Source organism: Cervus canadensis, chromosome 7 (assembly GCF_019320065.1).
Source record: "Cervus canadensis isolate Bull #8, Minnesota chromosome 7, ASM1932006v1, whole genome shotgun sequence".
Lineage (NCBI taxonomy): Eukaryota > Metazoa > Chordata > Mammalia > Artiodactyla > Cervidae > Cervus > Cervus canadensis.
The window spans coordinates 40,723,415-40,747,785 of NC_057392.1; the positions used below are offsets into that span (position 1 = coordinate 40,723,415).

The 24,371-nt window shown below is 43.2% G+C and overlaps 1 protein-coding gene across 4 annotated transcripts in view; it reads right to left on the minus strand.

Annotated features, from left to right (window-relative positions):
• Positions 1-21,698, minus strand: part of B4GALT4 (beta-1,4-galactosyltransferase 4) — a 41,542-nt gene extending 19,844 nt beyond the window's left edge. For 3 of the 4 annotated variants that reach the window (XM_043474976.1, XM_043474975.1, XM_043474972.1), the window contains exons 1-4: positions 21,571-21,698; positions 10,937-11,332; positions 7,336-7,568; positions 4,844-5,031 (exon numbers count right to left, since the gene is read on the minus strand). In XM_043474976.1, coding sequence (XP_043330911.1) covers positions 4,844-5,031; positions 7,336-7,568; positions 10,937-11,189 — 674 coding nt within the window. In that variant the 5' untranslated portion in view covers positions 11,190-11,332; positions 21,571-21,698. Of the gene's footprint in view, positions 1-4,843; positions 5,032-7,335; positions 7,569-10,936; positions 11,333-19,770; positions 19,840-21,570 lie in introns of all 4 variants that reach the window. The other variant, XM_043474974.1, reaches the window with a different exon arrangement.
• Between the last annotated feature and the right edge of the window lie 2,673 nt (positions 21,699-24,371).

Genomic DNA, 24,371 nt, shown 5'->3' on the forward strand with positions numbered 1-24,371 from the left:
GGCAGCTTAACAACTTGGATGTTACTGAATAAGAGAACATGAATATACGGAGGACTTCCTACTTTAATTAATGTCAGTTCAAAGTATTCCAGGACCAATGAAATATTTCTGCTTTTCCACATAAGAAGGAAAACCAAAAGGAAAGATCAATCATCATGTAGACCAGTCCCCAATCTTTTTGGCACCAGGGACCAGTTTTGTGGAAGACAGTTTTTCCGTGGACAATGCAGGAGTGAGAGGAGGATGGTTTGGGGGTGATTCAAGCACATTACATTTATTGTGCACGTCATTACTAATTATTATTACATCAGGTCCACCTCAGATCACCAGGCATTAGATCCCAGCGGTCAGGGACCCCTGATGTTGACACTTGCCATCTAACAGATGAAGTCCCAAAAGTTAATTTGTAGCTCAGCTGTTTGTTTCTATGCTCTGAGTACAGATGGGATGGACCCTGCTTAACCCACAATGGAAACAGATTTACTTATACACCCCCAACCTAAAACAAACAAAAAGAACAAAGTGCTCAGAAGACAGGTGTTATTGACCAAGACATCAACTACAGTGACTTGTTGCCATGGTGACTGGGCACTGTTTGGCTGGGAAGGGATTTCTAAACTACCTTAAGACCAGCAGCTTCATCAGGACCCTGAGTGGAATCACTGCTCAGGCATAACCTGCAGAGCACCAACAAGGGGTCACCAGGAGGGAACAGCACAGATGACTTGGAGTCATCTATTAAGTAACTATTGTCCACTGGGTGCAAAGCAGCTGGCTGAACACTGGAATAAGTGGGCCCAGCCTCACACACGGTTGACAGTCCAACAAGAGAGGTGACTGTTCTCAGGGTTCTGAGGAAGGAGACGACAACATCAGGGCAAGTGGGCCTGGAAGGATTCAGAGAGGTAGAAAAATGGGGGGACCTCCTGGCAATCAGGGGCTTCCCTGGTGGCTCAGATGGTAAAGAATCTGCCTGCGATACGGGAGACCAGGTTCAATCCCTGAGTTGGGAAAATCCCCTGAAGAAGGGAATGGCTACCCACTCCCATATTCCTGCCTGAAGAATTCCATGGACAGAAGAGCCTGGAGGGCTACAGTTCACAGGATCACAAAGAGTCAGACACGGGTGAGTGACTAACATCTGGTGACCCGAACTCCATCAGGAAAAGCAGAGAGGGAGAAAGGTACAGGCTGTCTGCGGAGAATCTGAGACCTGTTCAGCTGCAGTAGGAGGTGCAGCAGGAGACCAACTGGAAAGAAAGGTTCAAGAATTATCAGTTTCTCAGTTGCCTCTTAGGTGCCAAACATCTACATGTTTATTGTTCATTGCTCCTGGTTTTTCTTCTTACCTGCTACTGCTGCTAAGTCACTTCAGTCATGTCTGACTCTGTGCGACCCCATCCCTGGGATTCTCCAAGCAAGAACACTGGAGTGGGTTGCCATTTCCTTCTCCAATGCATAAAAGTGAAAAGTGAAAGTGAAGTCGCTCAGTCATGTCTGACTCTTCACGATCCCATGGGCTGCAGCCTACCAGGCTCCTCCGTCCATGGGATTTTCCAGGCAAGAGTACTGGAGTGGGGTGCCATTGCCTTCTCCGTTTCTTCTTACCTAGAAAAGCATAAATGTTTGATTGGTCCAGAGACAGTTTTACTTATTTTTAAAGGCCCAAGGGTGGGGGAAATGCAGTCATAAAATAATAATAGAGTCCTTGTAGAAAGCAGGAAGGTATCAAAGGAATTCTTGGCAACAAAATGTCACACGGCCTAGAAGAGATCTTTATCACCAACATAATCATGGGGAGAAACAAGATTTATTTCTATCTTCACAGACACTGAGATAGTTGAGACAAGTTACTTAAACTTCTTTCCTCTGCATGTGTGTAAAGTGAAAACATTTCTTGCACTTCTCTTTGTACTCAACAGGCAGTTGTGACAATACTATGCAGATTTAAGCTCTATGGTGCATGGACACATAGTTACCAGCAGGGGGCAGACACTTAGTTGCCCACAACTGACTGCAACTGCCAGCAACTAGAGAGATTCTGCCCAAAAGAGGAAAGGCAAGAAGTAAGAGGGATGAAGACAACTCCCGTATTGTATGCAAGCCTCCCTGGACCACAAGAGATGAGGCCGTTTACATGATACATACAGAAAAACTGAAAAATATAAAGGACAAACCAGGACCAGAGGAAAACTTAAATCAGAAAATTAGAATAGGAAATACATTAGAACTCTGACCTGAAATAAGACTCTTTCAGCTTCTACAAGAAGGTCATAGATTTGGCTCCCAGCTTCTTGCATCCAGATCAAAAGAGGAGACACATTCAACCACATGATTTACATTAGGAAAACTGTCAGTTATTCAAGGAAGACAAAGACTGCCAGATATCTAGTTATAAAAGAAACATTTGGCCAAAAAACAGCAAGATTCATAAGGGGCTGTTTTTAGACCGTGTGGCATCTGATAAAACCCACAATCATCATACCAAAGTTATACTCCAGATCGGTTCACAGCAGGAATGCCCAAGAGCTCATTTTCTTATGGTCCAGCTTAAAGCAGAGATAAAATCTAGAATCCCAACAAAAGGGCTGTCCTTGAAATAATCCAGTGTATCCATACTCCAAAAACAAACAAAAGAACAATCCTGTGTGACTATAATTTCTCACCACAGTGTTTAGAAAGACTGGGCAATGGGAAGTTATCATCCACGTCAAGGGTCTGAAGTATAGTATTCTATATTGTAGAAAGTGACATCTCATTACCAGTAAGTGAGCAGATAATTGCCATGCTTCTGAAAATACCAAGGTACCCGGATATGATACACTGCTTTCTTCAACGCAGAGGTGGCTCAGAGACCAGACACCAAAACCTCCAGAAAATGATCAAGTTTCCCAAAAGAAAAAATCCTGGGATTCTCTTCCGGACCTTCCCCTGCCCTCCTGCCCCACTGTCCCTGGAGCCTGGAGGCAGGAGTGGGCCTTTGCCCTCATCTTCTCCCCTCCTGCCTGGCTCCATCCCGCACACCAAAGGCCAGCTGAACTGAGCTTTCTCCTTCATCCTCTGGATCCATCCCACACACCAAAGGCCAGCTGAATTGAGCTTTCTCCTGTCATTCTCCGGTTCTAACCGTGTGTCAGCAGCACTCTGATACCTTCCACAGGAACTCCAAATGCCTTACCAGACTGAATAAGGGCTGCCTAACCTGGCCCCTGTCCAGTCTCATCTCTAGCCTCTCCTCCTTCCACCATCCCAGACATTCATTCTCCAGCACTAATGAGCCACCTGCCTTTCCTCCAAACCTGTGCCACATTCTCTCTTGCTTCCATGTCTGGGAACTCTGCTGGGAAGCTCCCATTGATTCCACAAGATAAAGGTGCCACGTTTCCTGAACAACAGCTTTAAACCCTTCCCTAGGTGTTCCTTAAAGTCAGTGTGCTCTCACCCACTGTAGTTTATTCTAGGAGTTCATTTACATCCCATACTTTAAACAGGGACTGGATTTACAGTCTATCAGTTCAGTTCAGTCACTCAGTCGTGTCCCACTCTTTGAGACTCCATGGACTGCAGCACGCCAGACTTCCCTGTCTATGACCAACTCCCAGAGCTTACTCAAACTCATGTCCATCGAGTCAGTGATGCCATCCAACTATCTCATCCTCTGTCTGTACAGTCTTACCTGAGGCAAAAATTCCCTGCAGTCAGTGTTACTCCTGGAAAACTCTTAAATAGTCCAAAGTGATAAACCTACATACTAAGAACAACATGGAAACCAAGACCAAGGGAGGCATCAAGAGATTGTGCTCACTTCCTGGAGTAGACCCTGATGGAATTTCCCTTATTATTTTATAGCTGTCTCTTCCTCTGCCTCACCACTCCCATACTCTCCCCCTCATTAACAAGCGCTTCTAGTTGAATTTGCACAAGAGAAGTGCAAAGCTGACACAGCTCCACTCCACATGCCAGTCTCCCCACACACACCAGGAAGCACTGTGAGGGCAGGCACTCTCCTTTCTTCTGACTGGTCTCCTGGCCCCAGCATAGTAAGCACCCCATATGTGAGCACATGTGACAGGAAGGGCTTGGGGAAGGCTGACAGATAAGTGTGCACACATATAAGTGAACATGTAGTTTCACTTTTGGGAAAGCTTCCTGCTCACTATTTCCTCTCAGTTCTTTTCAAATAGGAACTTATTAATAAACTAAGACTGAAAAGCACCTATGCCTCTCCTGAGGGAAGGGGTGGGGTGGGGAATGGAAGCAGAAATGACGGTGTCTAGCTCTTCCCACAGTGGTTTTAAGAGAAAGGGACTTGTCCTGGGTGTCCCAGCTCCCGGGCAGACCACTCGATGCACATGCCCCTCCCAGGCTCCCCCTGGACTCTAGAAAGACGCCACAGTCTGGAAAGAGACATCACAGTCTCACAAAAGAGGCCTAAAAGCTGACCTGGGTGCTCCCTCTCTTTGCCTCCTAGAGACAGAAGTCAGGGACAGATAGATAAGTTACTGTAGCCCTACTCAGTGTGGGAGCGCTTAGCAAAGTTCTACCAGGCGGGCCCTGCAGGCAAGTCTGGCCACCATGTGCAATGTTTAGATTATTTTCCCTCTCCTGTTCTCTCCCCCTTTATCTTTGTGATCTTCTGCCAAAGCGTTTGTAGGACTTTTTCCTAATTAGAAAAAAAATCTAATTTCTCTAATTCCTGTTTTAAACTTTGAAGGAGCTGTCATGAACCATTCTTCCTATTTCTCATTTTCTGCAGACACCCCCAGATACTATGTCTCCACAGCCTTGATGACAACAGGCCAGGCATCCTGACCCCAGCCAGCCATGAGCAAAGCCACCTTACCTGTACCCCGTGCTGTTCCTGCCAACCACCAGATGCCTGGGCTGATCCTCACACCTGTAAAGGTTCAAATCATTCTCAGGTACCAGGTCCACATCGTGGAATATGAAACAGTCCCAAATTTCATCCTTGAGAGCTTCTATATAGCCCACATTCAGGAGTTTGGCACGATTAAACTTCTTACTTCCAGCCTGTAGATATGGAAATTACAACTTGAAAAGTTCCTAAGACAAGATTTCACACTGTGTCCCTCTTCATTTCACATGCAGGAGTAGGCATTATTCTCTAATGCACAAGAATATACAGATGACATGAAAATCTGACACAGTAGACTGAATTAACAATAACAGACCCTTTGTGTTTTTCTTTATGCTTCATACATACTTATATCCCATAACTAAAAGCACCTTAAAATGAAAGACTGTTGTAAAATGGGTTTAGAGTTTCAGTTTTGCAGGAAAAAAGATGAGCTGAGATCAATTGCACAATAATATGAATATACTAAACACTCCTGAACCATACAATAAAAATGGTTAAGATGGTATATGTTATGTGTGTTTTATAACAATTTTTTAAAAAAACATATTTTTTAAAAGTTTTTACTAATAAAGAAACTCAAAAAATCTTTAAACATACCTTTATTTATTCCATGTAAAACTAAAAAACCTTTCTTATATACTAGTCATGACAAGTAGTATCACTGCTTCACTGTTCAACTCTCAGCTAATCCCAATCATAGCCCATGTAACAAATCTACACTAAGCTCCCCAAAAATACAGCTGGCCAGAAAGGATCAAAAAATCTTAACCTAGGGACTTCTCTGCTGATCTGATGGTTATAACTCTAAACTTCCACTGCAGGGGGGTTGGGTTCAATCCCTGGTTAGGGAATTAAGATCCCACATGCGGCACGGTGAGGTCCACAAAAAAAAAGGAAAAGAAATCTTGATCTATAAATAGAGAGGTCTACTGCTAATATTCCTAAGCTACTTAAAAGTCTCATGGAATCATTATGAAAGAATCCTGTTTTAACAGTTAATGGCAGACGCTAATCCTCACAGTGGCCTGACAGAGGGGATTCATTACCAGGTAAGAAAAGAACATAAATCAACAGTAACATAATCAAAGCTATAGTATGAAAAAAAATTTACACTAGTAATTTTTTCATGGCTACTTGAATCAAATTCCTTAAGAATAGATTCCAGTTCAGTAAACAGTTTATCATAACAAAAGTACAGGCAATTCTCAAAACTCACCACAGTACTTCCCTGAAAAGAATAACATAAAGCAGACACATTTTTCTACTCATAAAAATATCATATGCTGGGGGCTGCTGATTTGAGTAAGAACTCTGAATGACTAACAGTGTTAAAAACAAAAATAATGACAAACCAGTATAACAGTTAATTTTTTTCAAATCCTCAGAAAATGGGCATAGATGTTTTATGTGTATATATATATACACATATATACATATACATATATATATATATACAATTTCTAAGAGTCCCAGTTTATTACAATGTATATATTGCAGAATAACATCTTCTGATCTGTCAAAAGTTTTCCTAAGACAAATGTTACCAGTTATAACTGATATTAGGCATGTAGTTAATTATTTTCCCTATATTCAATGGAGGAAGAAATGGCAACCCACTCCAGTATTCTTACCTGGAAAATTCCAGGGACAGGGGAGCCTGGTGGGCTACAGTCCATGGAGCCACAAAGAGTCAGACACAACTGAGCACTTGCCTTCATAGCATTTGTAAGGATTTGAGGGGGAATTATTTGGATGGCCCAGGATAATTTTTAAAAGATAGCCATAAAAGAGATATTTAAGTTGATGTCTTATTTTTCTTTCCGTATATGTTAAAACCAAATAGAGGCATCTTAAATCACCTGCTTCATTTAGAGCAAAACTCTTCAAAAGCAGCCTATACTTATACTTACTGTGTTCCTACTAACTCATGCTTCTGAAAGTCACAAAACTGAATCAAAAAGTGAAAACTAAACATAATGTTTTATGTAATAGATAGTGGCAAAGTTAAAGGCGGAGAGGTAGAGAGAGTTATAGAATTCCATGGTGATTAGCACAAAGCAGTCAACTCCTCTGTCTAGTTCCCCCTCAAAGAGCCAAGCTCAATAATAAAGCATGGTTCCAACATCTCACCGTGTAATGAAGAGCAAATGCAGAAGGCAATGTAAGGTCAAGACCAGGGGAATATCTCAGGGCAGTCATTGGCTAACATGGAAGGGCTCACAAAAGAAAACAGGCTTCCTCCAGATGTTCACTAAAGACCAAGTAAAATTTCTCAGCACTTATCCCATTATTCCAAAATCTGGGACAAGAAACTCCTTTACTCCTGTCAAGGATAAATGAGTTAAGAGACCTCACTTTTAGTGATGGTTAGACGCTCTTTTACCCAAGACAGACAAAGAGCCACAAAGAGAGGGGAGTCTGGAGGGCAGAGGCCTTGTCCACCCCCCCAGACTCACCTGGTGGATGACATAGATGCCATAGTCCAGCTGCTGCCTCTGCAAGAAGGGGTGAAGGTGTTCCAGCAGGTACAGCAGGTGCTTCTCCCTGTGCCGGTGAGGGATGAGGATGGCAACCCGCTGCAAAGCCCTGCACTCCTCAGGGCGATACCGGCCTCTGTGCACCTCGGGGTTCTCTGCCTGGACTTCCTCCAGAGTGAGATCTGGCTTGAACACAAGCTTGGTCTGGCCTTCTACAATAAACACAGGACACAGGAACTAACAGGAGCAAGCTTATCACGTGTTGATAGCCTTGCAGGAGCTAGTACATGCCACACACTTTGAACATTGCCTGGCACACCATAAGCACTATTGTAAAGCCTCCTTTGGTCACGAAATATAAACCACAGAACCACAGAATCTATGACTCAGGTTATTGGCAAAAAAAAGCAAATGACATACAAAAGCAGTCCCCTGTGGCAGAGTAACCAGTTCTGGTTCTCTGATTCATCCGTACAAGGAAATATACTCTGTCCTGATGACCCTGGTGAAGAGCAGAGATCAGGGGCAGACTAAATAACTTCAAATTTGCTCTAATCTCTTTTCCTTCTCAAAATTCCAAAGGAGGGGGAAAAAATAACAGGAAGCCTCACCCATGGAATGAATGAATACACGAACGAATAATAAATCCAACTTTTTGGTTGTCATTAAAAAAAGCTCCAAAGGAGGGTGAAGTCTCCTAAAAATCAAGGCATTCCAGGACTTCCCTGGTGGTCTGGTGGTTAACAGTCCACTTGCCGATGCAGGGGTTCGATAACCAGATTGGGAAGATTCCACAGAGCCAACTAAGCCTGAAGGCTACACCTACTGAAGCCCGTGCACCAAAGCCCATGCTCTGCAACAAGAGAAGCCACCACAATGAGAAGCCCTCACACCGCAACTAGAGAGGAGGTCCCCACTTGCTGCAACTAGAGAAAACCTGCATGCAGCAACAAAGACCCAACAAGGCCAAAAATAATTTTTTTTAAAAATTAAAAGCAAAAAAAAAATAAATAAAATAAATTAAAAAAAAATTAAAAGCATTCCATGGAATCAAGCTCATGGACAAAGACCTTTTCCCTAAAGTCCTTCCCTAAGCTCTTAAGAGCCATACTAACTCCTTGAAGGTAAAACAGTGAAAAGAAAGAGAAACTCGCCTCCCTCCCTAACTCAACAATAACAGGTATGTGCAACACCGTTAAAAACCCTCCCACTGTTTCACACGGCAGATATCCCCAATGGGGCATTTGCTCAGCAAGTCTGGACACAGCCTGGCTGGATGAAACCCAAGACCATCCACGGTAACCAATCTCACACAAGTCTTTAAAGATACAGCTGAAGCCACTGACCCTACCCTCAGATCTGAATGAACAGGAAATACCGACTGGTAAGGGAGGAGGCAGGGCTCTCGTTAGGGAACAGAGCCACACATTTTAAAACTCCTCATATCTTGGTCAGGCTGTAAAATCTCAAGATGCTTGCAACTGCACTATCCTCTTCTGAGCAAAGCAGTCGCCTGCTTTTCCCATGTATGTCACTATGCCTTGCTTCATGTGACCATCCTCCACGCTGGCCATGGCCAAAAGACAATAGCACCAACAGCAGGTAACTGCTTCCAGACACCTAGAGAAAATAACTGACCTACAAGACCCTTTTCAGAAGGGTCTACACATGAGACAGGGTTAGCAGGCAATAATGCCCTAACAACAAACAGTAAGAAAAGGAGTTATAAGGAAAAGCAAGCTACCAGAGCTGCTGGGAGACGATGCGATGGATGGCTGCTGCGATGTTTTCCTACGTAGCCTGTTCATAAATCCCATCATCTGGGCTAACTGGACCATGTCTCAGTTCCTGGCCCCTGAGAGAACACCAAGAAACAGGTTTGATGAAAACCAGTGCCCCTGCTCACTCTCTCATGGTCACCACTTTCAACGTACCTAATCTTGAGTACCTGGTTCCACTAGCTCTAGCGTTCTCCCTTAGAGCCCCCATGATATTTTCTCAAGTTCTGTCCCTCCCTGGGTCACTAATGGTCTATCCTAATTCATTACTACTGCATCACCCTTTGGATCCATATGCACTATTGTGTCACTGCCCATCTGTTTCCATGAATATATCTGTTGCTTAAGTATGTTGAGAGGATTTTGAACAAGGGGCATGATGCAGTCAGATCTGTGTTTCAATAACTCATTTTCCCATCTCAACTTGGGTAATTTGTGAGCAGAATGAGTTCCCTCAAACAATCAGGAAAAATGTTTTGGCTTTTCTGTGACTGAGTAAAGGGAAGCAGCATGCCAGTATGGGCACAGTATGAGTCTGAGAGTCACTCAGGAAAAGAGTCTGTTGGTTTTGTGTAACTACGTGCAAGAGGCCTCTGAAGAGCCCAAGACTGACCGCAGCGTGCTAAGTGGGTGTATGCAGAGAGCCACCTCTGAAAGACCACAGGGGAGTTCTGAACTTCACAGAGCTAGAAAGGATCACCCTGCCTTCATCCTGCCTGCACACTGTCTCCTGGGAAAGAAAGTCAAACATGAGACAATACGCTGACCAACACAACAACAGAAACAAAGGCAGGCACACAGGGAGCCTGAGATTAACTCCAGGACAGTCCCAGAAAACTTTGTGGGAGAGAAGTGATCTAAACCACACATCTGATGACTAAACATGAATCCGCCAGACCCACTTGGGTTGAGGAAAGGCATTCTGGAAAGATACTCTGAGGATTATCTGGAGAACTACAAGGTCTTAGATGTTCTAGGGGCGGTCTGATATAACCTCTGTGGGTTAGACAGAATGTTGCTGTGGAGTTTTTCCTAATTAATGTGCTTCCTAAGACCAACTTACTGTTCATTTAAAGTGAAAGGCAAGGCATTAGAGGAGAATCCACACATACAACATATTTAAGTAATAAACTAAGACAACACTGAAAAACTACTATCCTGTCCCTTGACTCCATACCGAGGGCCAAGGGAGTGCTAACAGATGTGATACGAATGGAGGCTTGGATGTGCTGGAATTTCTCCACCCTTGTTCTCTGGATGCCAGGAGAATAAGTCCAGGTTAGCCTGCTGATCCAGGAGGGTGAGAAACACATGGAGCAGAGCCACCAGCCTAGGGCTACTGACCCCCAGCTCATCACACGTGCCTACTGACATGCCTGCTGAGATTTCTGCGGCTGGATGATCAAACTGGGGATATTCATATAATAAATATAATATGTCCACAATATGAATACAGCTCACAAACATAATGCTGAGCAACAGAAGCCAGACATAAAAGAGTACATAGCATATTTACTGTATGGAGTACATACTATGTTTCCAACTACATACAGTTTCAAAAATAGGAAAAACCTAATGGCTGGTATTATAAACTTGGAGTACGGGTAGTGACAAAAAGAAGCATGGGAGCTTCTGGGATTCTGGGAAGAGTCCATTTCTTAATTTATATCCTGGTTCCACAGGTATGTTCATTTTGTGAATCTTGAGTGTACACTTCTGCTTTTTGTACTTTTCTGTACATTTGTTATATTTAAATAAAAAGTGTATGTACTACTTGTAAAAAAGGAAAAACAAATACTTACTGAGATATGGAGACACAGAAGGGCAGTTGTCAAGTTTTGCTTTTTCCACAAATGCTTCATCCGTCACAGTTCCTTTCTTCCCTAAAACGACACCCTTGCTCAAACTAGCCACAAGATCCTTTGCTTTAGGTATCTCTTGAATAGCACCCACAAAGTAGTTACTGGTGGCCCACCCAACCACTGTCAGGCACAAGGTAAAAAGCAACAGCAATCGGAATCTGTAGGAAAGGTGGAAAGTCACGTTGAAGTTCATGTCTTTGATTATGTGAGCAATAGGTATCTCTCGGCCTCCACTGCAGGCAGGAAGCTTCAAGTTCAGCTATTCCAATCTGCAAACTTGATGACAACTGATTGTGCGATGCCTGCTTTTGTTTGGGCGTTCTGCTCCAAAAATCCCTGAAATGCAATCACAAAGACGTGCTGTTTCAGATGGAAATCCTAACCTGAAATAATACTCACCAGCACACACTGAAAACCTGTCCCCAACTGATCTTGACTGTAACAGGAAAGGAGTTCTCCAGTGAGAGCTTAAAGATCAGAAAACCAGAGATTTTGGAGGTAGAAGGTTCCAGCCATCTATACATCACAGGAGTTCTCTCTCTAGGTTATCACCCCAGCTGTCATTCACTCCAGAAGAAAAGCCATTTCCAGATGTCACACAGGTGGAGAAGGCAAAGGAGAGCCGATCATTGCCTCCTCAGTTCTGAGCTGGCACAGCTCCAAGTTCAGCCCTAATGGTTCTCTCTGCCTTGGTTGTCCCTTCTTGGCACAGCTTTAAGAGAAGGTGAACTCTTCCAGAGCATATTTTGACTCAAAGAGAAAATATGGGAAAAGACAAAAAGCTCTTCCCTGTGAAGAGCTGGAAAAACTTGTTTCTTGAAACAGAGATGAAAAATCAACAGTTTTTCAGTTATAAATGTTACAGCCATGATAAAGTACAAGGCACACCCCAACAGCTGGGGAAGAGGGCAGAGGACACAAAAGGATGCCAACACAGGAGGCAAGAATCTGCAAGAATAACAGGCTACAGCACAGCATTTCAGATCTGGGGTTTGGGTTTAGACAGAAAGTATGAGACCTCACACCCATCACTTCACTGGGCCTTGGTCTCCTTACCTGTAAAATGGGGATAAAAACTGTACCTTCCTAGAGAGTTATTGAGGGAGTGGATGACCTAACACATTAATACAAAAAGTGTCAGCCCACCTCCTGATGCACAGTGCATGCATACATGCTCGGTCGCTTCAGTCGTGTCCAACTCTTTGCGACCCCATGGACTGCAGTCTGCCAGGCTCCTCTGTTCATTGGATTCTCCAGGCAAGAATACTGGAGTGGGTAGGCATGCCCTCCTCCAGAGTATCTTCCCGACTCAGGGATCATACCTGCATCTCTTACATCTCCTGCACTGGCAGGCGGGTTCTTCACCACTAGTACGCCCTGAAGACCCACTAAGTGGTGACTGTCACTGCTGTGTTACATTATTTACATGAATGACTCTAGACTAGGGATGACCTGCAGGATGACCGCTGGTGGCTGCCAGAATCACCACTCTGCTGTGCTGCATTTCTGTCACTATGAAATTGCCTTTCTCATTTCATACTTCAATTGCATGTACTAGGATAGTATGAGAGATGCCTATGCTCTTCGTTACTAACAAAAATTCAGTTTCTGAGGCCACATAGTTGAGGGTCCTCCCTGGACCATGGTAACTACACTAAGGTGATGAAAGCTACTTGGCAAGGCCCCACATCCTCTCTGCATTACCGAAACCACGTCCCTTCTCAAATCCTAAGTGTGTCGTCGTAAGAGCGTGGAAAATGCTAAAGCCAGGATGCTGATAATCTCCACAGCAAACATACCCTCAATTAAATGGAGAGGATAGAGACCAAACTATATTCCCTGCCAAAATAACACAAAAACATGTACAGTTAAATCTTAAGTAATAAAAAGAAAAGCAGAAAAAGTCTATCTGTGAATATGATTACCACTAAAATGATAGAAATAAGAAAACTCTAGAAAGAAACAGAACCAAAAGTTAGCAATGATTCTATTAGGAATATGGGATTAGCCAGGGGTGCTTTTTTTCCTTTTTTCTTTCATTGTTGGAAAAGGATAACACACTTTTGTCCTTTTGTAATGAAAACAAATTTGATTTTTTAAATGAGGTGTGGGGATGTGGTAATTTACTGTGAAAAACAAAACAACCCTAGCAACTCTCAAGACAGCCTCATACTTACTAAAGGGTAGTATTCCAAAATTTTAGCCTAGATGAGTTTGAGGGAAACCTAGGAAGCATTCCTCTCTAGACACAATGTTATAAATGGTGGTTAGGTTCCTGGATCAAACCGCAAAAGAGAAGATCTGACCCAGGAAGCAATTAAACAGTATGGCCTGTGCTTAGGGTCTTGTGAAGGCATCACAAGTAAATGCTGAAGACAGTAATAACTCATTAGATTAATCGTTAAAAAGAGGAGTGATTCACTTGTGCATTTATTCTGTGCCATGTACTGGGAGTTCAATCACTTATATTAACTTATTTCTCAACTTTGTGAGTTTAGAATTATTAGTCTCCTCATTTTAAAGAGGAGAAAACAAAGGTTTAGAGATTACGGAACTTGCCAGAGACCACAAAACTATTAATAGTAAGTGGTGGAGCTGGGGTATGAGCCCATGTGTTCAGTTCCAAAGCCTGGGCTTCTGCCACATCCTTCACATGGATGTTGCTATCTCTCTCCTCCCCTTGGTGCCTGGGTGTGCCCAGCACAAACCCTTGAAATATGCAGCCTTCTACCTCTCTCCTCCTGTCCCGTCCCTCTGTTTGAGACTGTCTTTGAAATGGTTTCCTGGAGGTCTGTTTCCTTCCCTCCAGGTAACGGGCAAGTCTGCAGGTTCCTGGAGCCAGACTCTCTCACAGACTTAACTGCAGAAGGCTTGAATGGCCATCGTTAATGTTTTTGATAAAATCTCACTCTTGGAAAACTTAGTCAGGGAACATTGTTTTTCTAAGAGCTGCTATGCCTATAGAGGAGCAGTGTTTCAATAGAGATCTGCCCAGCCTGCTTATCAGCTAAGTGATCGAAGGCAAATACTCTTACCACATTTCCATTTCCTCAGCTACGAAACAATTATAAAAAATTAACTTATCTTACAACACTGCTGTAAGAATTTAATGAGATGATGCTTCAGTCACACCTAGCACATTCTCACAGACATAATAAATAGTTATTGACTCTGATTACCAATGTGATTCACGCTTAAATTTTATCAGAATGCTAACCAAGGTAATGTTATCTCTGGAATTACATATTGAAATACATATTGAATAATTTTATTTTCTATTTCTCTGTTATTTCCTATTTTCTTTCAATGAGTATATACTATGTTTGTAATTTTTTTTAAATGATCTTTTCTAAAGAAAGTCCTTTTTAGGGCAAGTCATTTCTGGTTGGTGTTTGGGAAAATGTCATCAGATTGGAGTTACCTGTAAAAATATTTAAATAAAGGAGAGTCCCTGAACTCTCCCTTAATTTCTCTTTCAATTAAGGCTATCTTAAAGTGACAGGAGGACCATAGTTATAGAGAACAAATTCAGGTAATGTGAAAGAAGTTATTTTAGGGCAAGTCTCACCACCTTTTTCCTTCTTAGGTCTGCCCTAGAGTTAGCTCAAAATGATGATGTTCTCATAATTTTGTTCTTTCTCCTCTCAATTTAACCAGTCTTTTCTGAGCACCCGCTATTTTCAGGCACAGTGCTAGGCACCAAAAGAATTAAGATATAGTCTTTGTACTCAGAGTTTATTTTCAACCTTTCTTTCGATTTTAATGTCTGCAATTCATTTTCAAATATGCCACCCCAACCCTGAAAACAGGGAAACAGATGAAATAAGACTGGCAAAACACTGAAAAGTATTGAGTAAGGTGACAGGTGCCTGAGAGTTTCATTTTCTTTTTCACCCTACTTTTTTGAAGGCTTGGAATTTTCCATTAAAAAAAAATCTAGCACAGAAGACAAGCTATGCTACTGCTGCTAAATCACTTCAGTTGTGTCCGACTCTGTGCGACCCCATCCCTGGGATTCTCCAGGCAAGAACACTGGAGTGGGTTGCCATTTCCTTCTCCAATGCATAAAAGTGAAAAGTGAAAGTGAAGTCGCTCAGTCATGTCTGACTCTTCGAGACCCCATGGGCTGCAGCCTACCAGGCTCCTCCGTCCATGGGATTTTCCAGGCAAGAGTACTGGAGTGGGGTGTCATTGCCTTCTCCAAAGACAAGCTATAACAAAGGTCAAATCAGCATAAATGCTAAGTATCATTATCATTCTTAGAGAATCTCTACATGCACACATTTTTATAGCACCATGGGAGACCAGGGGAAGACACCAAGTGTCACTCCATAAATACTCACTGAGCACTTATGCACCCAGGGAGAAGGGGTGTGGTTTTCATTCAGCAGCCAAGAACACTAAAATCAGCATTCCAGTGTCTCTAAATCCATCTGGTAATCCTGCACACACAGGATGTCTAGAGTGCGCAAAATGTGGCACCGGGCACATGGTCCTACTCCTTTGAGTTTCTCTGGGATAGCACCAATGGAAAGGCTAGCATTTCGCTACTCCTTTTACCACTGCAGAGTTCCTCAGAGCAGACTACTTGCACACATACTGTCCTACTTTCCTCAGAATTAAAGCTCCTTTACCTGGCTTTTCAGTGATCATTGCCCAGACCCTAAACAAGCAATGGTTCTGTGAAAATTAATGAAGAGAAACCCAACTGAAGTGGAATTGGGAGGCCAGAAGGGGAGATACAGATCACATCAATACAGACTTCTTGCATCTCTGACAGGAAGTGTTGCAACTACTGCCACTAGCAGGAGGAGGAAGCTTCTCTCCTAGTCTGGTGACACCTCAGCCAATGAGAGACTGTCACAACTGAGCCAGTGAAAAGCCACCATACTTCAAACTCCCAGTTTCGTCCAATGGACTTTTTTTTTTTTTTTTTTTTCAATAACAGCCCCTCCCAATTTCCCCCTCTCCTCTATAAAAGAGTTTCCTTTCCTTTGCTTATCAGACTTGCATGTGGTTTGACACAGTTGTATGTTCCAAACTGCAATTCTTTACTTCTCCTGAATAAACTCATTTTGCTTGTAAAGTAACTGGCTGTTTTACTGGCAAGGGAAGGATAGAAATGATAACAGCCATTTACACGTACAGGTCATTTAAACTCAAGACTGTGCTCCTAATGGACAAAACTGGAAGCATCTGAGCAAGAAAATAATGATAACATTGTATTTTAATCCACAGAATAAAATGAATATCCATTAGTCCATACTGATATAAACGATCAAATAAATAAATGGGAAAGGGCAGCTCTTTCTTACAATAAATTTTCAATTAATAAAGAAGCAGGAAATGGGGGGGGGGGGATCACCATTAGGCAGACATCACTGTAAATAATTGTGGCAGACAAGATCCCCCAATTGGTGCTAAAATTAGTAGGTAAAAATTTGAGGATAAACAGTTTACATAGTCTCAAAGTATCTCCTCTCAAATAATATAGTCCAAGCTGTGGTTTTTCCAGTAGTCATTGACGGATGGGAGAGTTGGACCATAAACAAGGTTGAACACCAAAGAACTGATGCTTTCAAACTGTGATGCTAGAGAAGACACTTGAAAGTACCGTGGGCTGCAAGGAGACCAAACCACTCAGTCCTAAAGGAAATCAACCCTGAATATTCACTGGAAGGACTGATGCTGAAGTTCCAATACTTTGGCCACCTAATGGGAAGAGCCAACTCACTGGAAAAGACCCTGATGCTGAGAAAAATTGGGGGCAGGAGAAGGGGATGACAGAAGACGAGATGGTTGGGTGGCATCACCGACTCAATGGGCATGAGTTCGAGCAAGCTCCAGGGGATAGTTAAGGACAGGGAAGCCTGGCATGAGGCAGTCCATGGGATCGCAAAGAGTCAGACAAGACTGAGCGACTAAAAAACAAACAACAAAGGGAAAGAGTAACTTTACAGTGAAGAAACCTAGCAGATATCACCTTAACTAGCAATCAACGTTAACATCATCAGTGATAAGACCTATCAACCTCATGAATCAGTGACGAATTGCACTCTACCAAATAACTAATCAGTACTTTTCTACAAAATATCTTCATTCTACAAAACAACTGGTACTCTTCAAAAAGGTCAAGATAATGAAGAATAAGGCAAAACTGAGGAATTACTTAGACTGAAGGAGACTAAGGGGAAATAACTAAATGCAAGGTAGGATCCTTGACAGCATATGCAAACAGAAAAAAATTCATTGGCAGGAAAACTGATGAAATTCAAATAAAGTCTATCGTTGATAGTATTGATAACCGAACAATGGTTCTGTAAAGGATCAATATAAGGGAAGTTGAGTGAATTCTCTGTACAATATTTGCAACTTTTCTCTAAGTCTAAAATTAATTACAACTAAAGCTAAAAAGTCAAAGGCTGTGTATATCCAAGTCAACATACAGCAGTGAGGTTAACTTAATTCTCAAGGAGAATCACTATTTCTTTGTATTCCTAGTGCCTCACACTGACCTGACACATAATAGGTGCTAAATTTGGTAAATATTGAATGACTTTCTAGGATACACTAGTTGAAATACATAAGAACATACAATAATCCCCAACTACTACTAAAATAAATGTGACATAGTATAAAAGGAAAAAAAAATAAAGATTAATAAAGAAGGGGAAAAATTAACTGGGCATAAAATTCCATTTAGGGAAGATTTTTAAAACTGAAAAAGGCTCAACCCCATGCTAGCTTTCTTTGGTTTACTAACACCAATGCTTTTCTAAGGGTACAGGCCCTATCTCTAATAAATGACGCTTTCTCTTAGTCATGCCCACCACCTTTTGCTCCTCTACCACTGACTTTTCAAAAGCAGTACTTCTCTTTTCTGACTCTAGGAGGAGATTGCTGTTTAGCCTGCCACTACCTCCCTGAACCCATGGAGCACACCAGAGCCTCCTGGGCAAGAAGGGCCTGATGGTACGGCATCACCTATTTTACAAGGGTTGGCATGAAACAGTCAGGAAACAGGAAATAAATTCAACCGGGAAAGGACTGAAATTGTTTCATTTAGTCTATGTTATGCAGCATGAAAGGATTCATAAGAATTTCCAATGGGGGATTTTAATGGAGGCTCATTGTGTATTTGTGCGTCATTCTGAGTTATCCCAGAGAACGCTACAGTGCGGTCAGCTGAAGTTCCCTTTCTGCCATTATTAGAAGCACATCAATGAGAGGCTGAAGAAGGTCTGAGGTAATGGAAAAAACAAGGGTTTTGAAGCCACGAAAGCTAATTCAAATCTGGTTACCAGATGCATGAATGGTGCTGGGCAAGTGACCTAAAGCTGAGTCTGTTTTGCCATTTATTTTAAAAACATTTTTCACAGTGTGATTTCAAGAGTGCCTATATCAAATGCAGAGGGAAATATGTTAAGATTGCAGATTCCTGGGCCCTGCTCCAGAGCTAATGGATTAGAACACCTGGGCCTGGGACTCAGGAAAATGAATTTTTAACAAGCTCCCCAGGTGACTCTTATACGCATTAAAGTTTGAGAACTGATGAAATAAGAGATTGGACCTGTAATGCAATAGATCTTCAGAAACATTCCATTTTCCTTCTGGTGAGGCAAAGCAGTAAGAAGATATGTGAAAAGAAGATGTTTAAAATGCATTTGAATAGCTTTCGACTCCATCATTTAGAAAATTATTCTAAGAAATAATCAGACAGGTAAACCATGATACTCAAACCAACATTACTTAAAACAACCAAAAATTCAAAAGAATCAAAATGCTAACAACAGGGACAACAGACAGAGATTTGCTCGGTAGTGTCCGACTCTTTGCGACCCCACAAACTGTCACCCATTAGGCTCCTCTGTCCATGGGATTCTCCAGGCAAGAATGCTAGAAAGTGAAAGTGAAGTCGCTCAGTTGTGTCCGACTCTGCAACCCCATGGACTATAGCCTACCAGGGTCCTTCGTCCATGGGGTTTTCCAGGCAAGAATACTAAAGTGGGCTGTCATTTCCTTTTCCAGGGAATTTTATCAACCCAGGGATCAAACCTGGGTCTCCAGCATTGCAGGCAGATTCTTTACCATCTGAGCCACCAGGGAAGCTGATTGAATTAATTACAATACCTACATATGATGGCACACATGCTTTCCTTAAAATGGCACTTAAAAATTTAACTACACAGGAAAATACTCAAGATAGCTAAGAGAAAAAAAAAAAAAAAAAACAGAACATAAAAATGTACGTAGAATACAATCCACATTATGCTACGTATGTGTGGTGTACATGCCTTTTATATATAAAACGCCAGAAAGAGTTACTGGTGACTGTCTCTTAATAATAGAGAAATATTATTTCTTCACAATCTATTTTTTTAAAAATAGGGTTATAATCAGAAACGAAGTTTTTTTTTCTGATGACTATGTAGTTTTTCTTTAAAATATATTAAAATTTAGAGATGACACAATAGACAGGGATTATAATTTACCTAAGTTTATTAGCAATTTATTAACATAACTAGTAAGGAAATCTGTTTTAAAGAGGCCTCAATGAGCCCAAATCTTAAAAAACTTCAGAAGGGGTCAATAATCTCCCATGCCAGAGAACTTTGTGGTCTCTCTTTGCAATTCCTATTCCTAGGCTCCATCCCCAGGAGATCTTTATTTCCAAGGCCCAAGGTGGGGCCAGGTAATCAATATTTTGGGTTTGAGAAACCATTGTTCATCGATGGCTTTTCTAAAAAAAAAGAGAGAAGAAAACCACCACTGACTTGCTTTGAATGTTTCCACTTTGAATTAAAGATCTTCTAAGAAACAGTTCTCAAGTCTTGCATGCATTTCTGGAAAAAACACACATTATTAATAGCTCAGTTTAAACTAGATACCAAAAGCTTATTCTATCAAGTGGCACCTAAAATACACTAAGAGTTTTATTGCCCCCTGCAACACTGTGTGGTCAAACAGCTCAGTACTGCTCTTTAACAGATGTTTTTAATCAGATTAAAAATGCACGCTGAAGGGAAGCAAGATATGCCACACCAAAATAGGCCACTTTGACACACTGATTATTTTGAATTAAAGTTACTTAACAGCCTGTGTAAGGACACTTAACCCTTCTTTCTTCCCCTAAAAGCAGAAATAAATCCCACGGAAAAGGTGCCTTTTCTATAACAGGAGGGCACCAGGATCAGGCATCCTTATTATCAGAGATAAGAAGCAAGGTGGAGAGCTAAGTACAACAAACCTTAATACTTTTTCATTAATTTACTACCCCAAACCCAAACTTCTTTGTCTTACCAATTCTTCACATATGTGGTGTTTCTTTGTCTAAAAGATATAAAGGCTGCCTGCTTTGGTTACTTCTTTGAGCCTCATATTTTTAAGGGATCCCACTGGCATGAAATTAAATTTGGTTTTCTCCTGTTAATTTGTTATATGTCAGTCCAATTTAATTATTAGTCTAGCCAAAGAACCTAGAAAGGGTCAAGAAGAAAAGTTTTTCTCCCCTACAACACAAACAGGCACGTGAAAATTTTGCACTTTCATAGGGTTTAAAGGCCAACCCAGCTCTAGAAGATAAAATTCCAAAAGGAACACTATGGTCCTATTAAGCATTATCTCCAGAGTGATATTCCAGCACTCCAGCCCCCTTGTTCAGCCCGGGTGCCTAGGACAGCCCTCCCCCCCTCTTTTGAAGCCCACTTTCTCAGCCTGGACCCTGAATCTTAGCCATCTCTATCCGAGATTCCTTGACTTTCTCGCATCCTCAATGTTATTTTTCTTTTTTAACAGAAATTTAGAAGTTAAACAAACAAACTGCACCCCCAACCTTCAAAGGACTGTGTTCCTCCTGCTCGCTTTCATCACCCGACGGCTGTGCCCGGGCCGCCTCCTCATCGCTCACCCACTCTTGAACACCGTGCAACCCGGCACAGGCCCACGCTATCGATAACTGCTCTCCCGAGGCCACCAACCCAAAGGCCCTTCCTCAGCCCCCATCCTCATAGGCTTTGGATCAACAGACAGTGGATGGACGCAGAGCCAGACTAAGAGTAGAGAGCTGATACACTTCACCATTCAGTCGATCCTCACCACTAGCCGGCCCCTCCCTGCAGGCCACAGGCTGGGATCAGCGGGTGGGTTTCCCAGCAGAAACCCGGGGAAAGAGAGCTCCAAAGAGGAAGGGGCATCTTCACGCTGATGCTCCCCGCACGGACAGAGGTGCTGGTGGCGACCCCAGAACCGTGACGCGGGGCCTCGGGGGATGACCCCTGGATTCCTACCTGACAGCATCTCGCTTGGCCATCCCTCCGGCAGCAGAGAGAGCGCCGCAGTGGTGCCCTCACCTAAGCGGGTGCCTCCCGCTGGGCTCGGCCTCCGCAGGCCCCCTGCCCGGCCCCGCCGCCCGGGAGGAGGCAGGACAGCCCTCCGAGGCCCGGCCCGCGCGCGCCTAGCCGCAACCCGGGGACCGACCCGCCCTGCCGCCCGGCGATGCCCACACGGCGCCCGTCGCCCTCCGCGTGAAACCTTCCGTCCCGGGCACCGGTGGAGCGGAGGCCCCACGAACTCACCCCAGACGCCGCGGCGACGAGCACCGCCCGCAGAAAGCGGAGACGCGGAGCAAAGGCTGTGGGGACCGCCCTCGCCGCCGGGAGGAGGCTCCACTCGTCTGCTCCGCCCCCGCCCGCGTCGGGAGTCGCTACGGCCAGGCCCCGGGCGGGTCTGCGCGGTCCTCCGCTGGGCGGGCCCGACGGATGCCAGCCCTCCACCCCCTACCCTCGGTCTCCTCCCCGCTCCGCTCCCCGCGGCGACCCAAGAGCAAGCTGGAGGGAAAACGACCGCTTGTTCTTTGGGTGATCTTAATAAAGCCCTGTGCCAATACTGCGCGAGGGTCTGGGCACTTCCCAAATTACATCCTTGTAAATATTCATAAAGCTTTGGGAAGGAGATAGGAACTTGTCCATTTTCCGGAGTAGAAAACTGAGGTTTTACAAGTTAATAAATTTACCTTACATCACCCTGTAGTCTTGCCCGACTCTTTGCGACCCTATGGAGCCCTCTAGGCTCCTCTGCTCATGGGATTCTCCAGGCAAGAATACTGGAGTGGGTTGCCATTTCCTTCTCCGGAGGATCTTCCTGATCCAGGGATAAAACCCGTGTTTCTTTACTCTCCTACATTGGCAGGCGTGTTCTTTAACACTAGCACCACCCCAGCTGCACAATGTACCAAAGTAACTGACTTCCTCATTTCACAGGATTATTGAGAATATTAAAAAGTTGTGAAAAATCCAAATTTCTTCGAAGATATCATTACAAAAAGCCAAGCAGAATCATATTTATACTAAAGATTAGAGTGGAAAATCATTAAAGTGGGTTCTGCTTAGGCAGGCAAGATAGCAGACTAGATTATCCAAGTCACCCTTCTACTGATGGGGAAGTAGATGTTTCCAAGAACCACCCCACCCCAAAAGGAACAAACCATAGGAAGAAGCGGGCTTTCCAGGTGGCTCTGGTGGTGAAGAACTCAACTGCCAATTCAACAGACAAAAGAGATGCCTGGGTCGGTAAAATCCCCTGGAGTAGGGCATGGCAATCCACTCCAAGAGATGGGAAGACCATGGATGAAGCACAAACTGGAATCAAGATTGCCAGGAGAAGTATCAATGACCTCAGATATGCAGATGACACCACCTTTATGGCAGAAAGTGAAGAACTAAAGAGCCTCTTGATGAAAGTGAAAGAGGAGATTCAAAAAAGTTGGTTTAAAGTCAACATTCAGAAAACAAAGATCTTGGCATCCGGTCCCATCACTTCATGGCAAATAGATGGAGAAACAGTGGAAACAGTGGCAGACTTTATTTTAGGGGGCTCCAAAATCACTGCAGATGGTGACTGCAGCCATGAAATTAAAAGGCACTTACTCCTTGAAGAAAAGTTATGAACAACCTAGACAGGATATTAAAAAGCAGAGACATTACTTTGCCAACAAAGGTCCATCTAGTCAAGGCTATGGTTTTTCCAGTGGTCATGTATGGATGTGAGAGTTGGATTATAACGAAAGCTGAGCGCTGAAAAATTGATGCTTTTGAACTGTGGTGTTGGAGAAGACTCTGAGAGTCCCTTGGACTGCAAGGAGACCCAACCAGTCCATCCTAAAGGAAATCAGTCCTGAATATTCATTGGAAGGACTGATGCTGAAGCTGAAGCTCCAATACTTTCGCCACCTGATGGGAAGAACTGACTCATTGGAAAAGACCCTGATGCTGGGAAAGATTGAAGGTGGGAGGAGAAGGGGACGACAGAGGATGAGATGGTTGGATGGCATCACTGACTCAATGGACATGAGTTTGAGTAAACTCTGGGAGTTGGTGATGGACAGGGAGACCTACAGTGCTGCAGTCCATGGGGTCACAAAGAGTCGGACACGACTGAGCGACTGAACTGAACTGAATCTTGCCTGGAGAATCCCATGGAAAGAGGAGCCTGGTGGGCTCCAAAGGGTGGCAAAGAGTCAGACACGACTGAAGCAAATAAAAGTCTCTGCTGACACTGATTTGGGATCCAAATGAGAAGAGCCAAACCGTGCCTTTCTTGTCAAGCCAAGGCTGCAGACGAGCACTGAGTTATTTGTGTGCTGAGCAATGGAAGCACACTTTAGAGGATGCATCCTCAATTTAGTCCTATAGGACTCAAATTCAAGTTAATAAATTTAAAAAAATCTTAAGCACTGGAAGCCGCATATAAGAACAGTTAGCAGGAATACCCAAAAGATTTAGACCCGCCTGATCCCCCAAGGACATCAGATACTGGAATTGTCTGAAACAGGATACAGGAAAGCTCTTTTTTAAATTTTTAAAGAAAAAACAATATCCCTAGAGGTTACTTACCAGTTACAAAGAAAAGATAGTACTCATTGGAGAAATCTGGCAGACTCTGCCAGATGTGGTGTAATTTGGAGTAATTTAGTACTCCAAATTAATTTCAGCAATAGTTCAAAGTGACATCACACATGAGGTGATGCTCTGAGGACATAAAATCACCATTATTGTATTCCTGCCAAAAATGCATCATTGGAATTTAATCATGAAGAAGCAGTCAGACAAGCCCAAATTAAAGGATGTGCTACAAAACAACTGACCTGTGCACTTAAAAAAATGTCAATGTCATGAAAGACAAGGATAGATGAGGAACGTTAGATCTGACATCTAAGTTCCTGGGTTGGAAAAAAATTTTTGTTACAAGGTATATTACTGAGATGGAGAAGGAAATGGCAGCCCACTCCAGTGTTCTTGCCTGGAGAATCCCAGGGACGGGGGAGCCTAGTGGGCTGCCGTCTATGGGGTCGCACAGAGTTGGACACAACTGAAGCGAC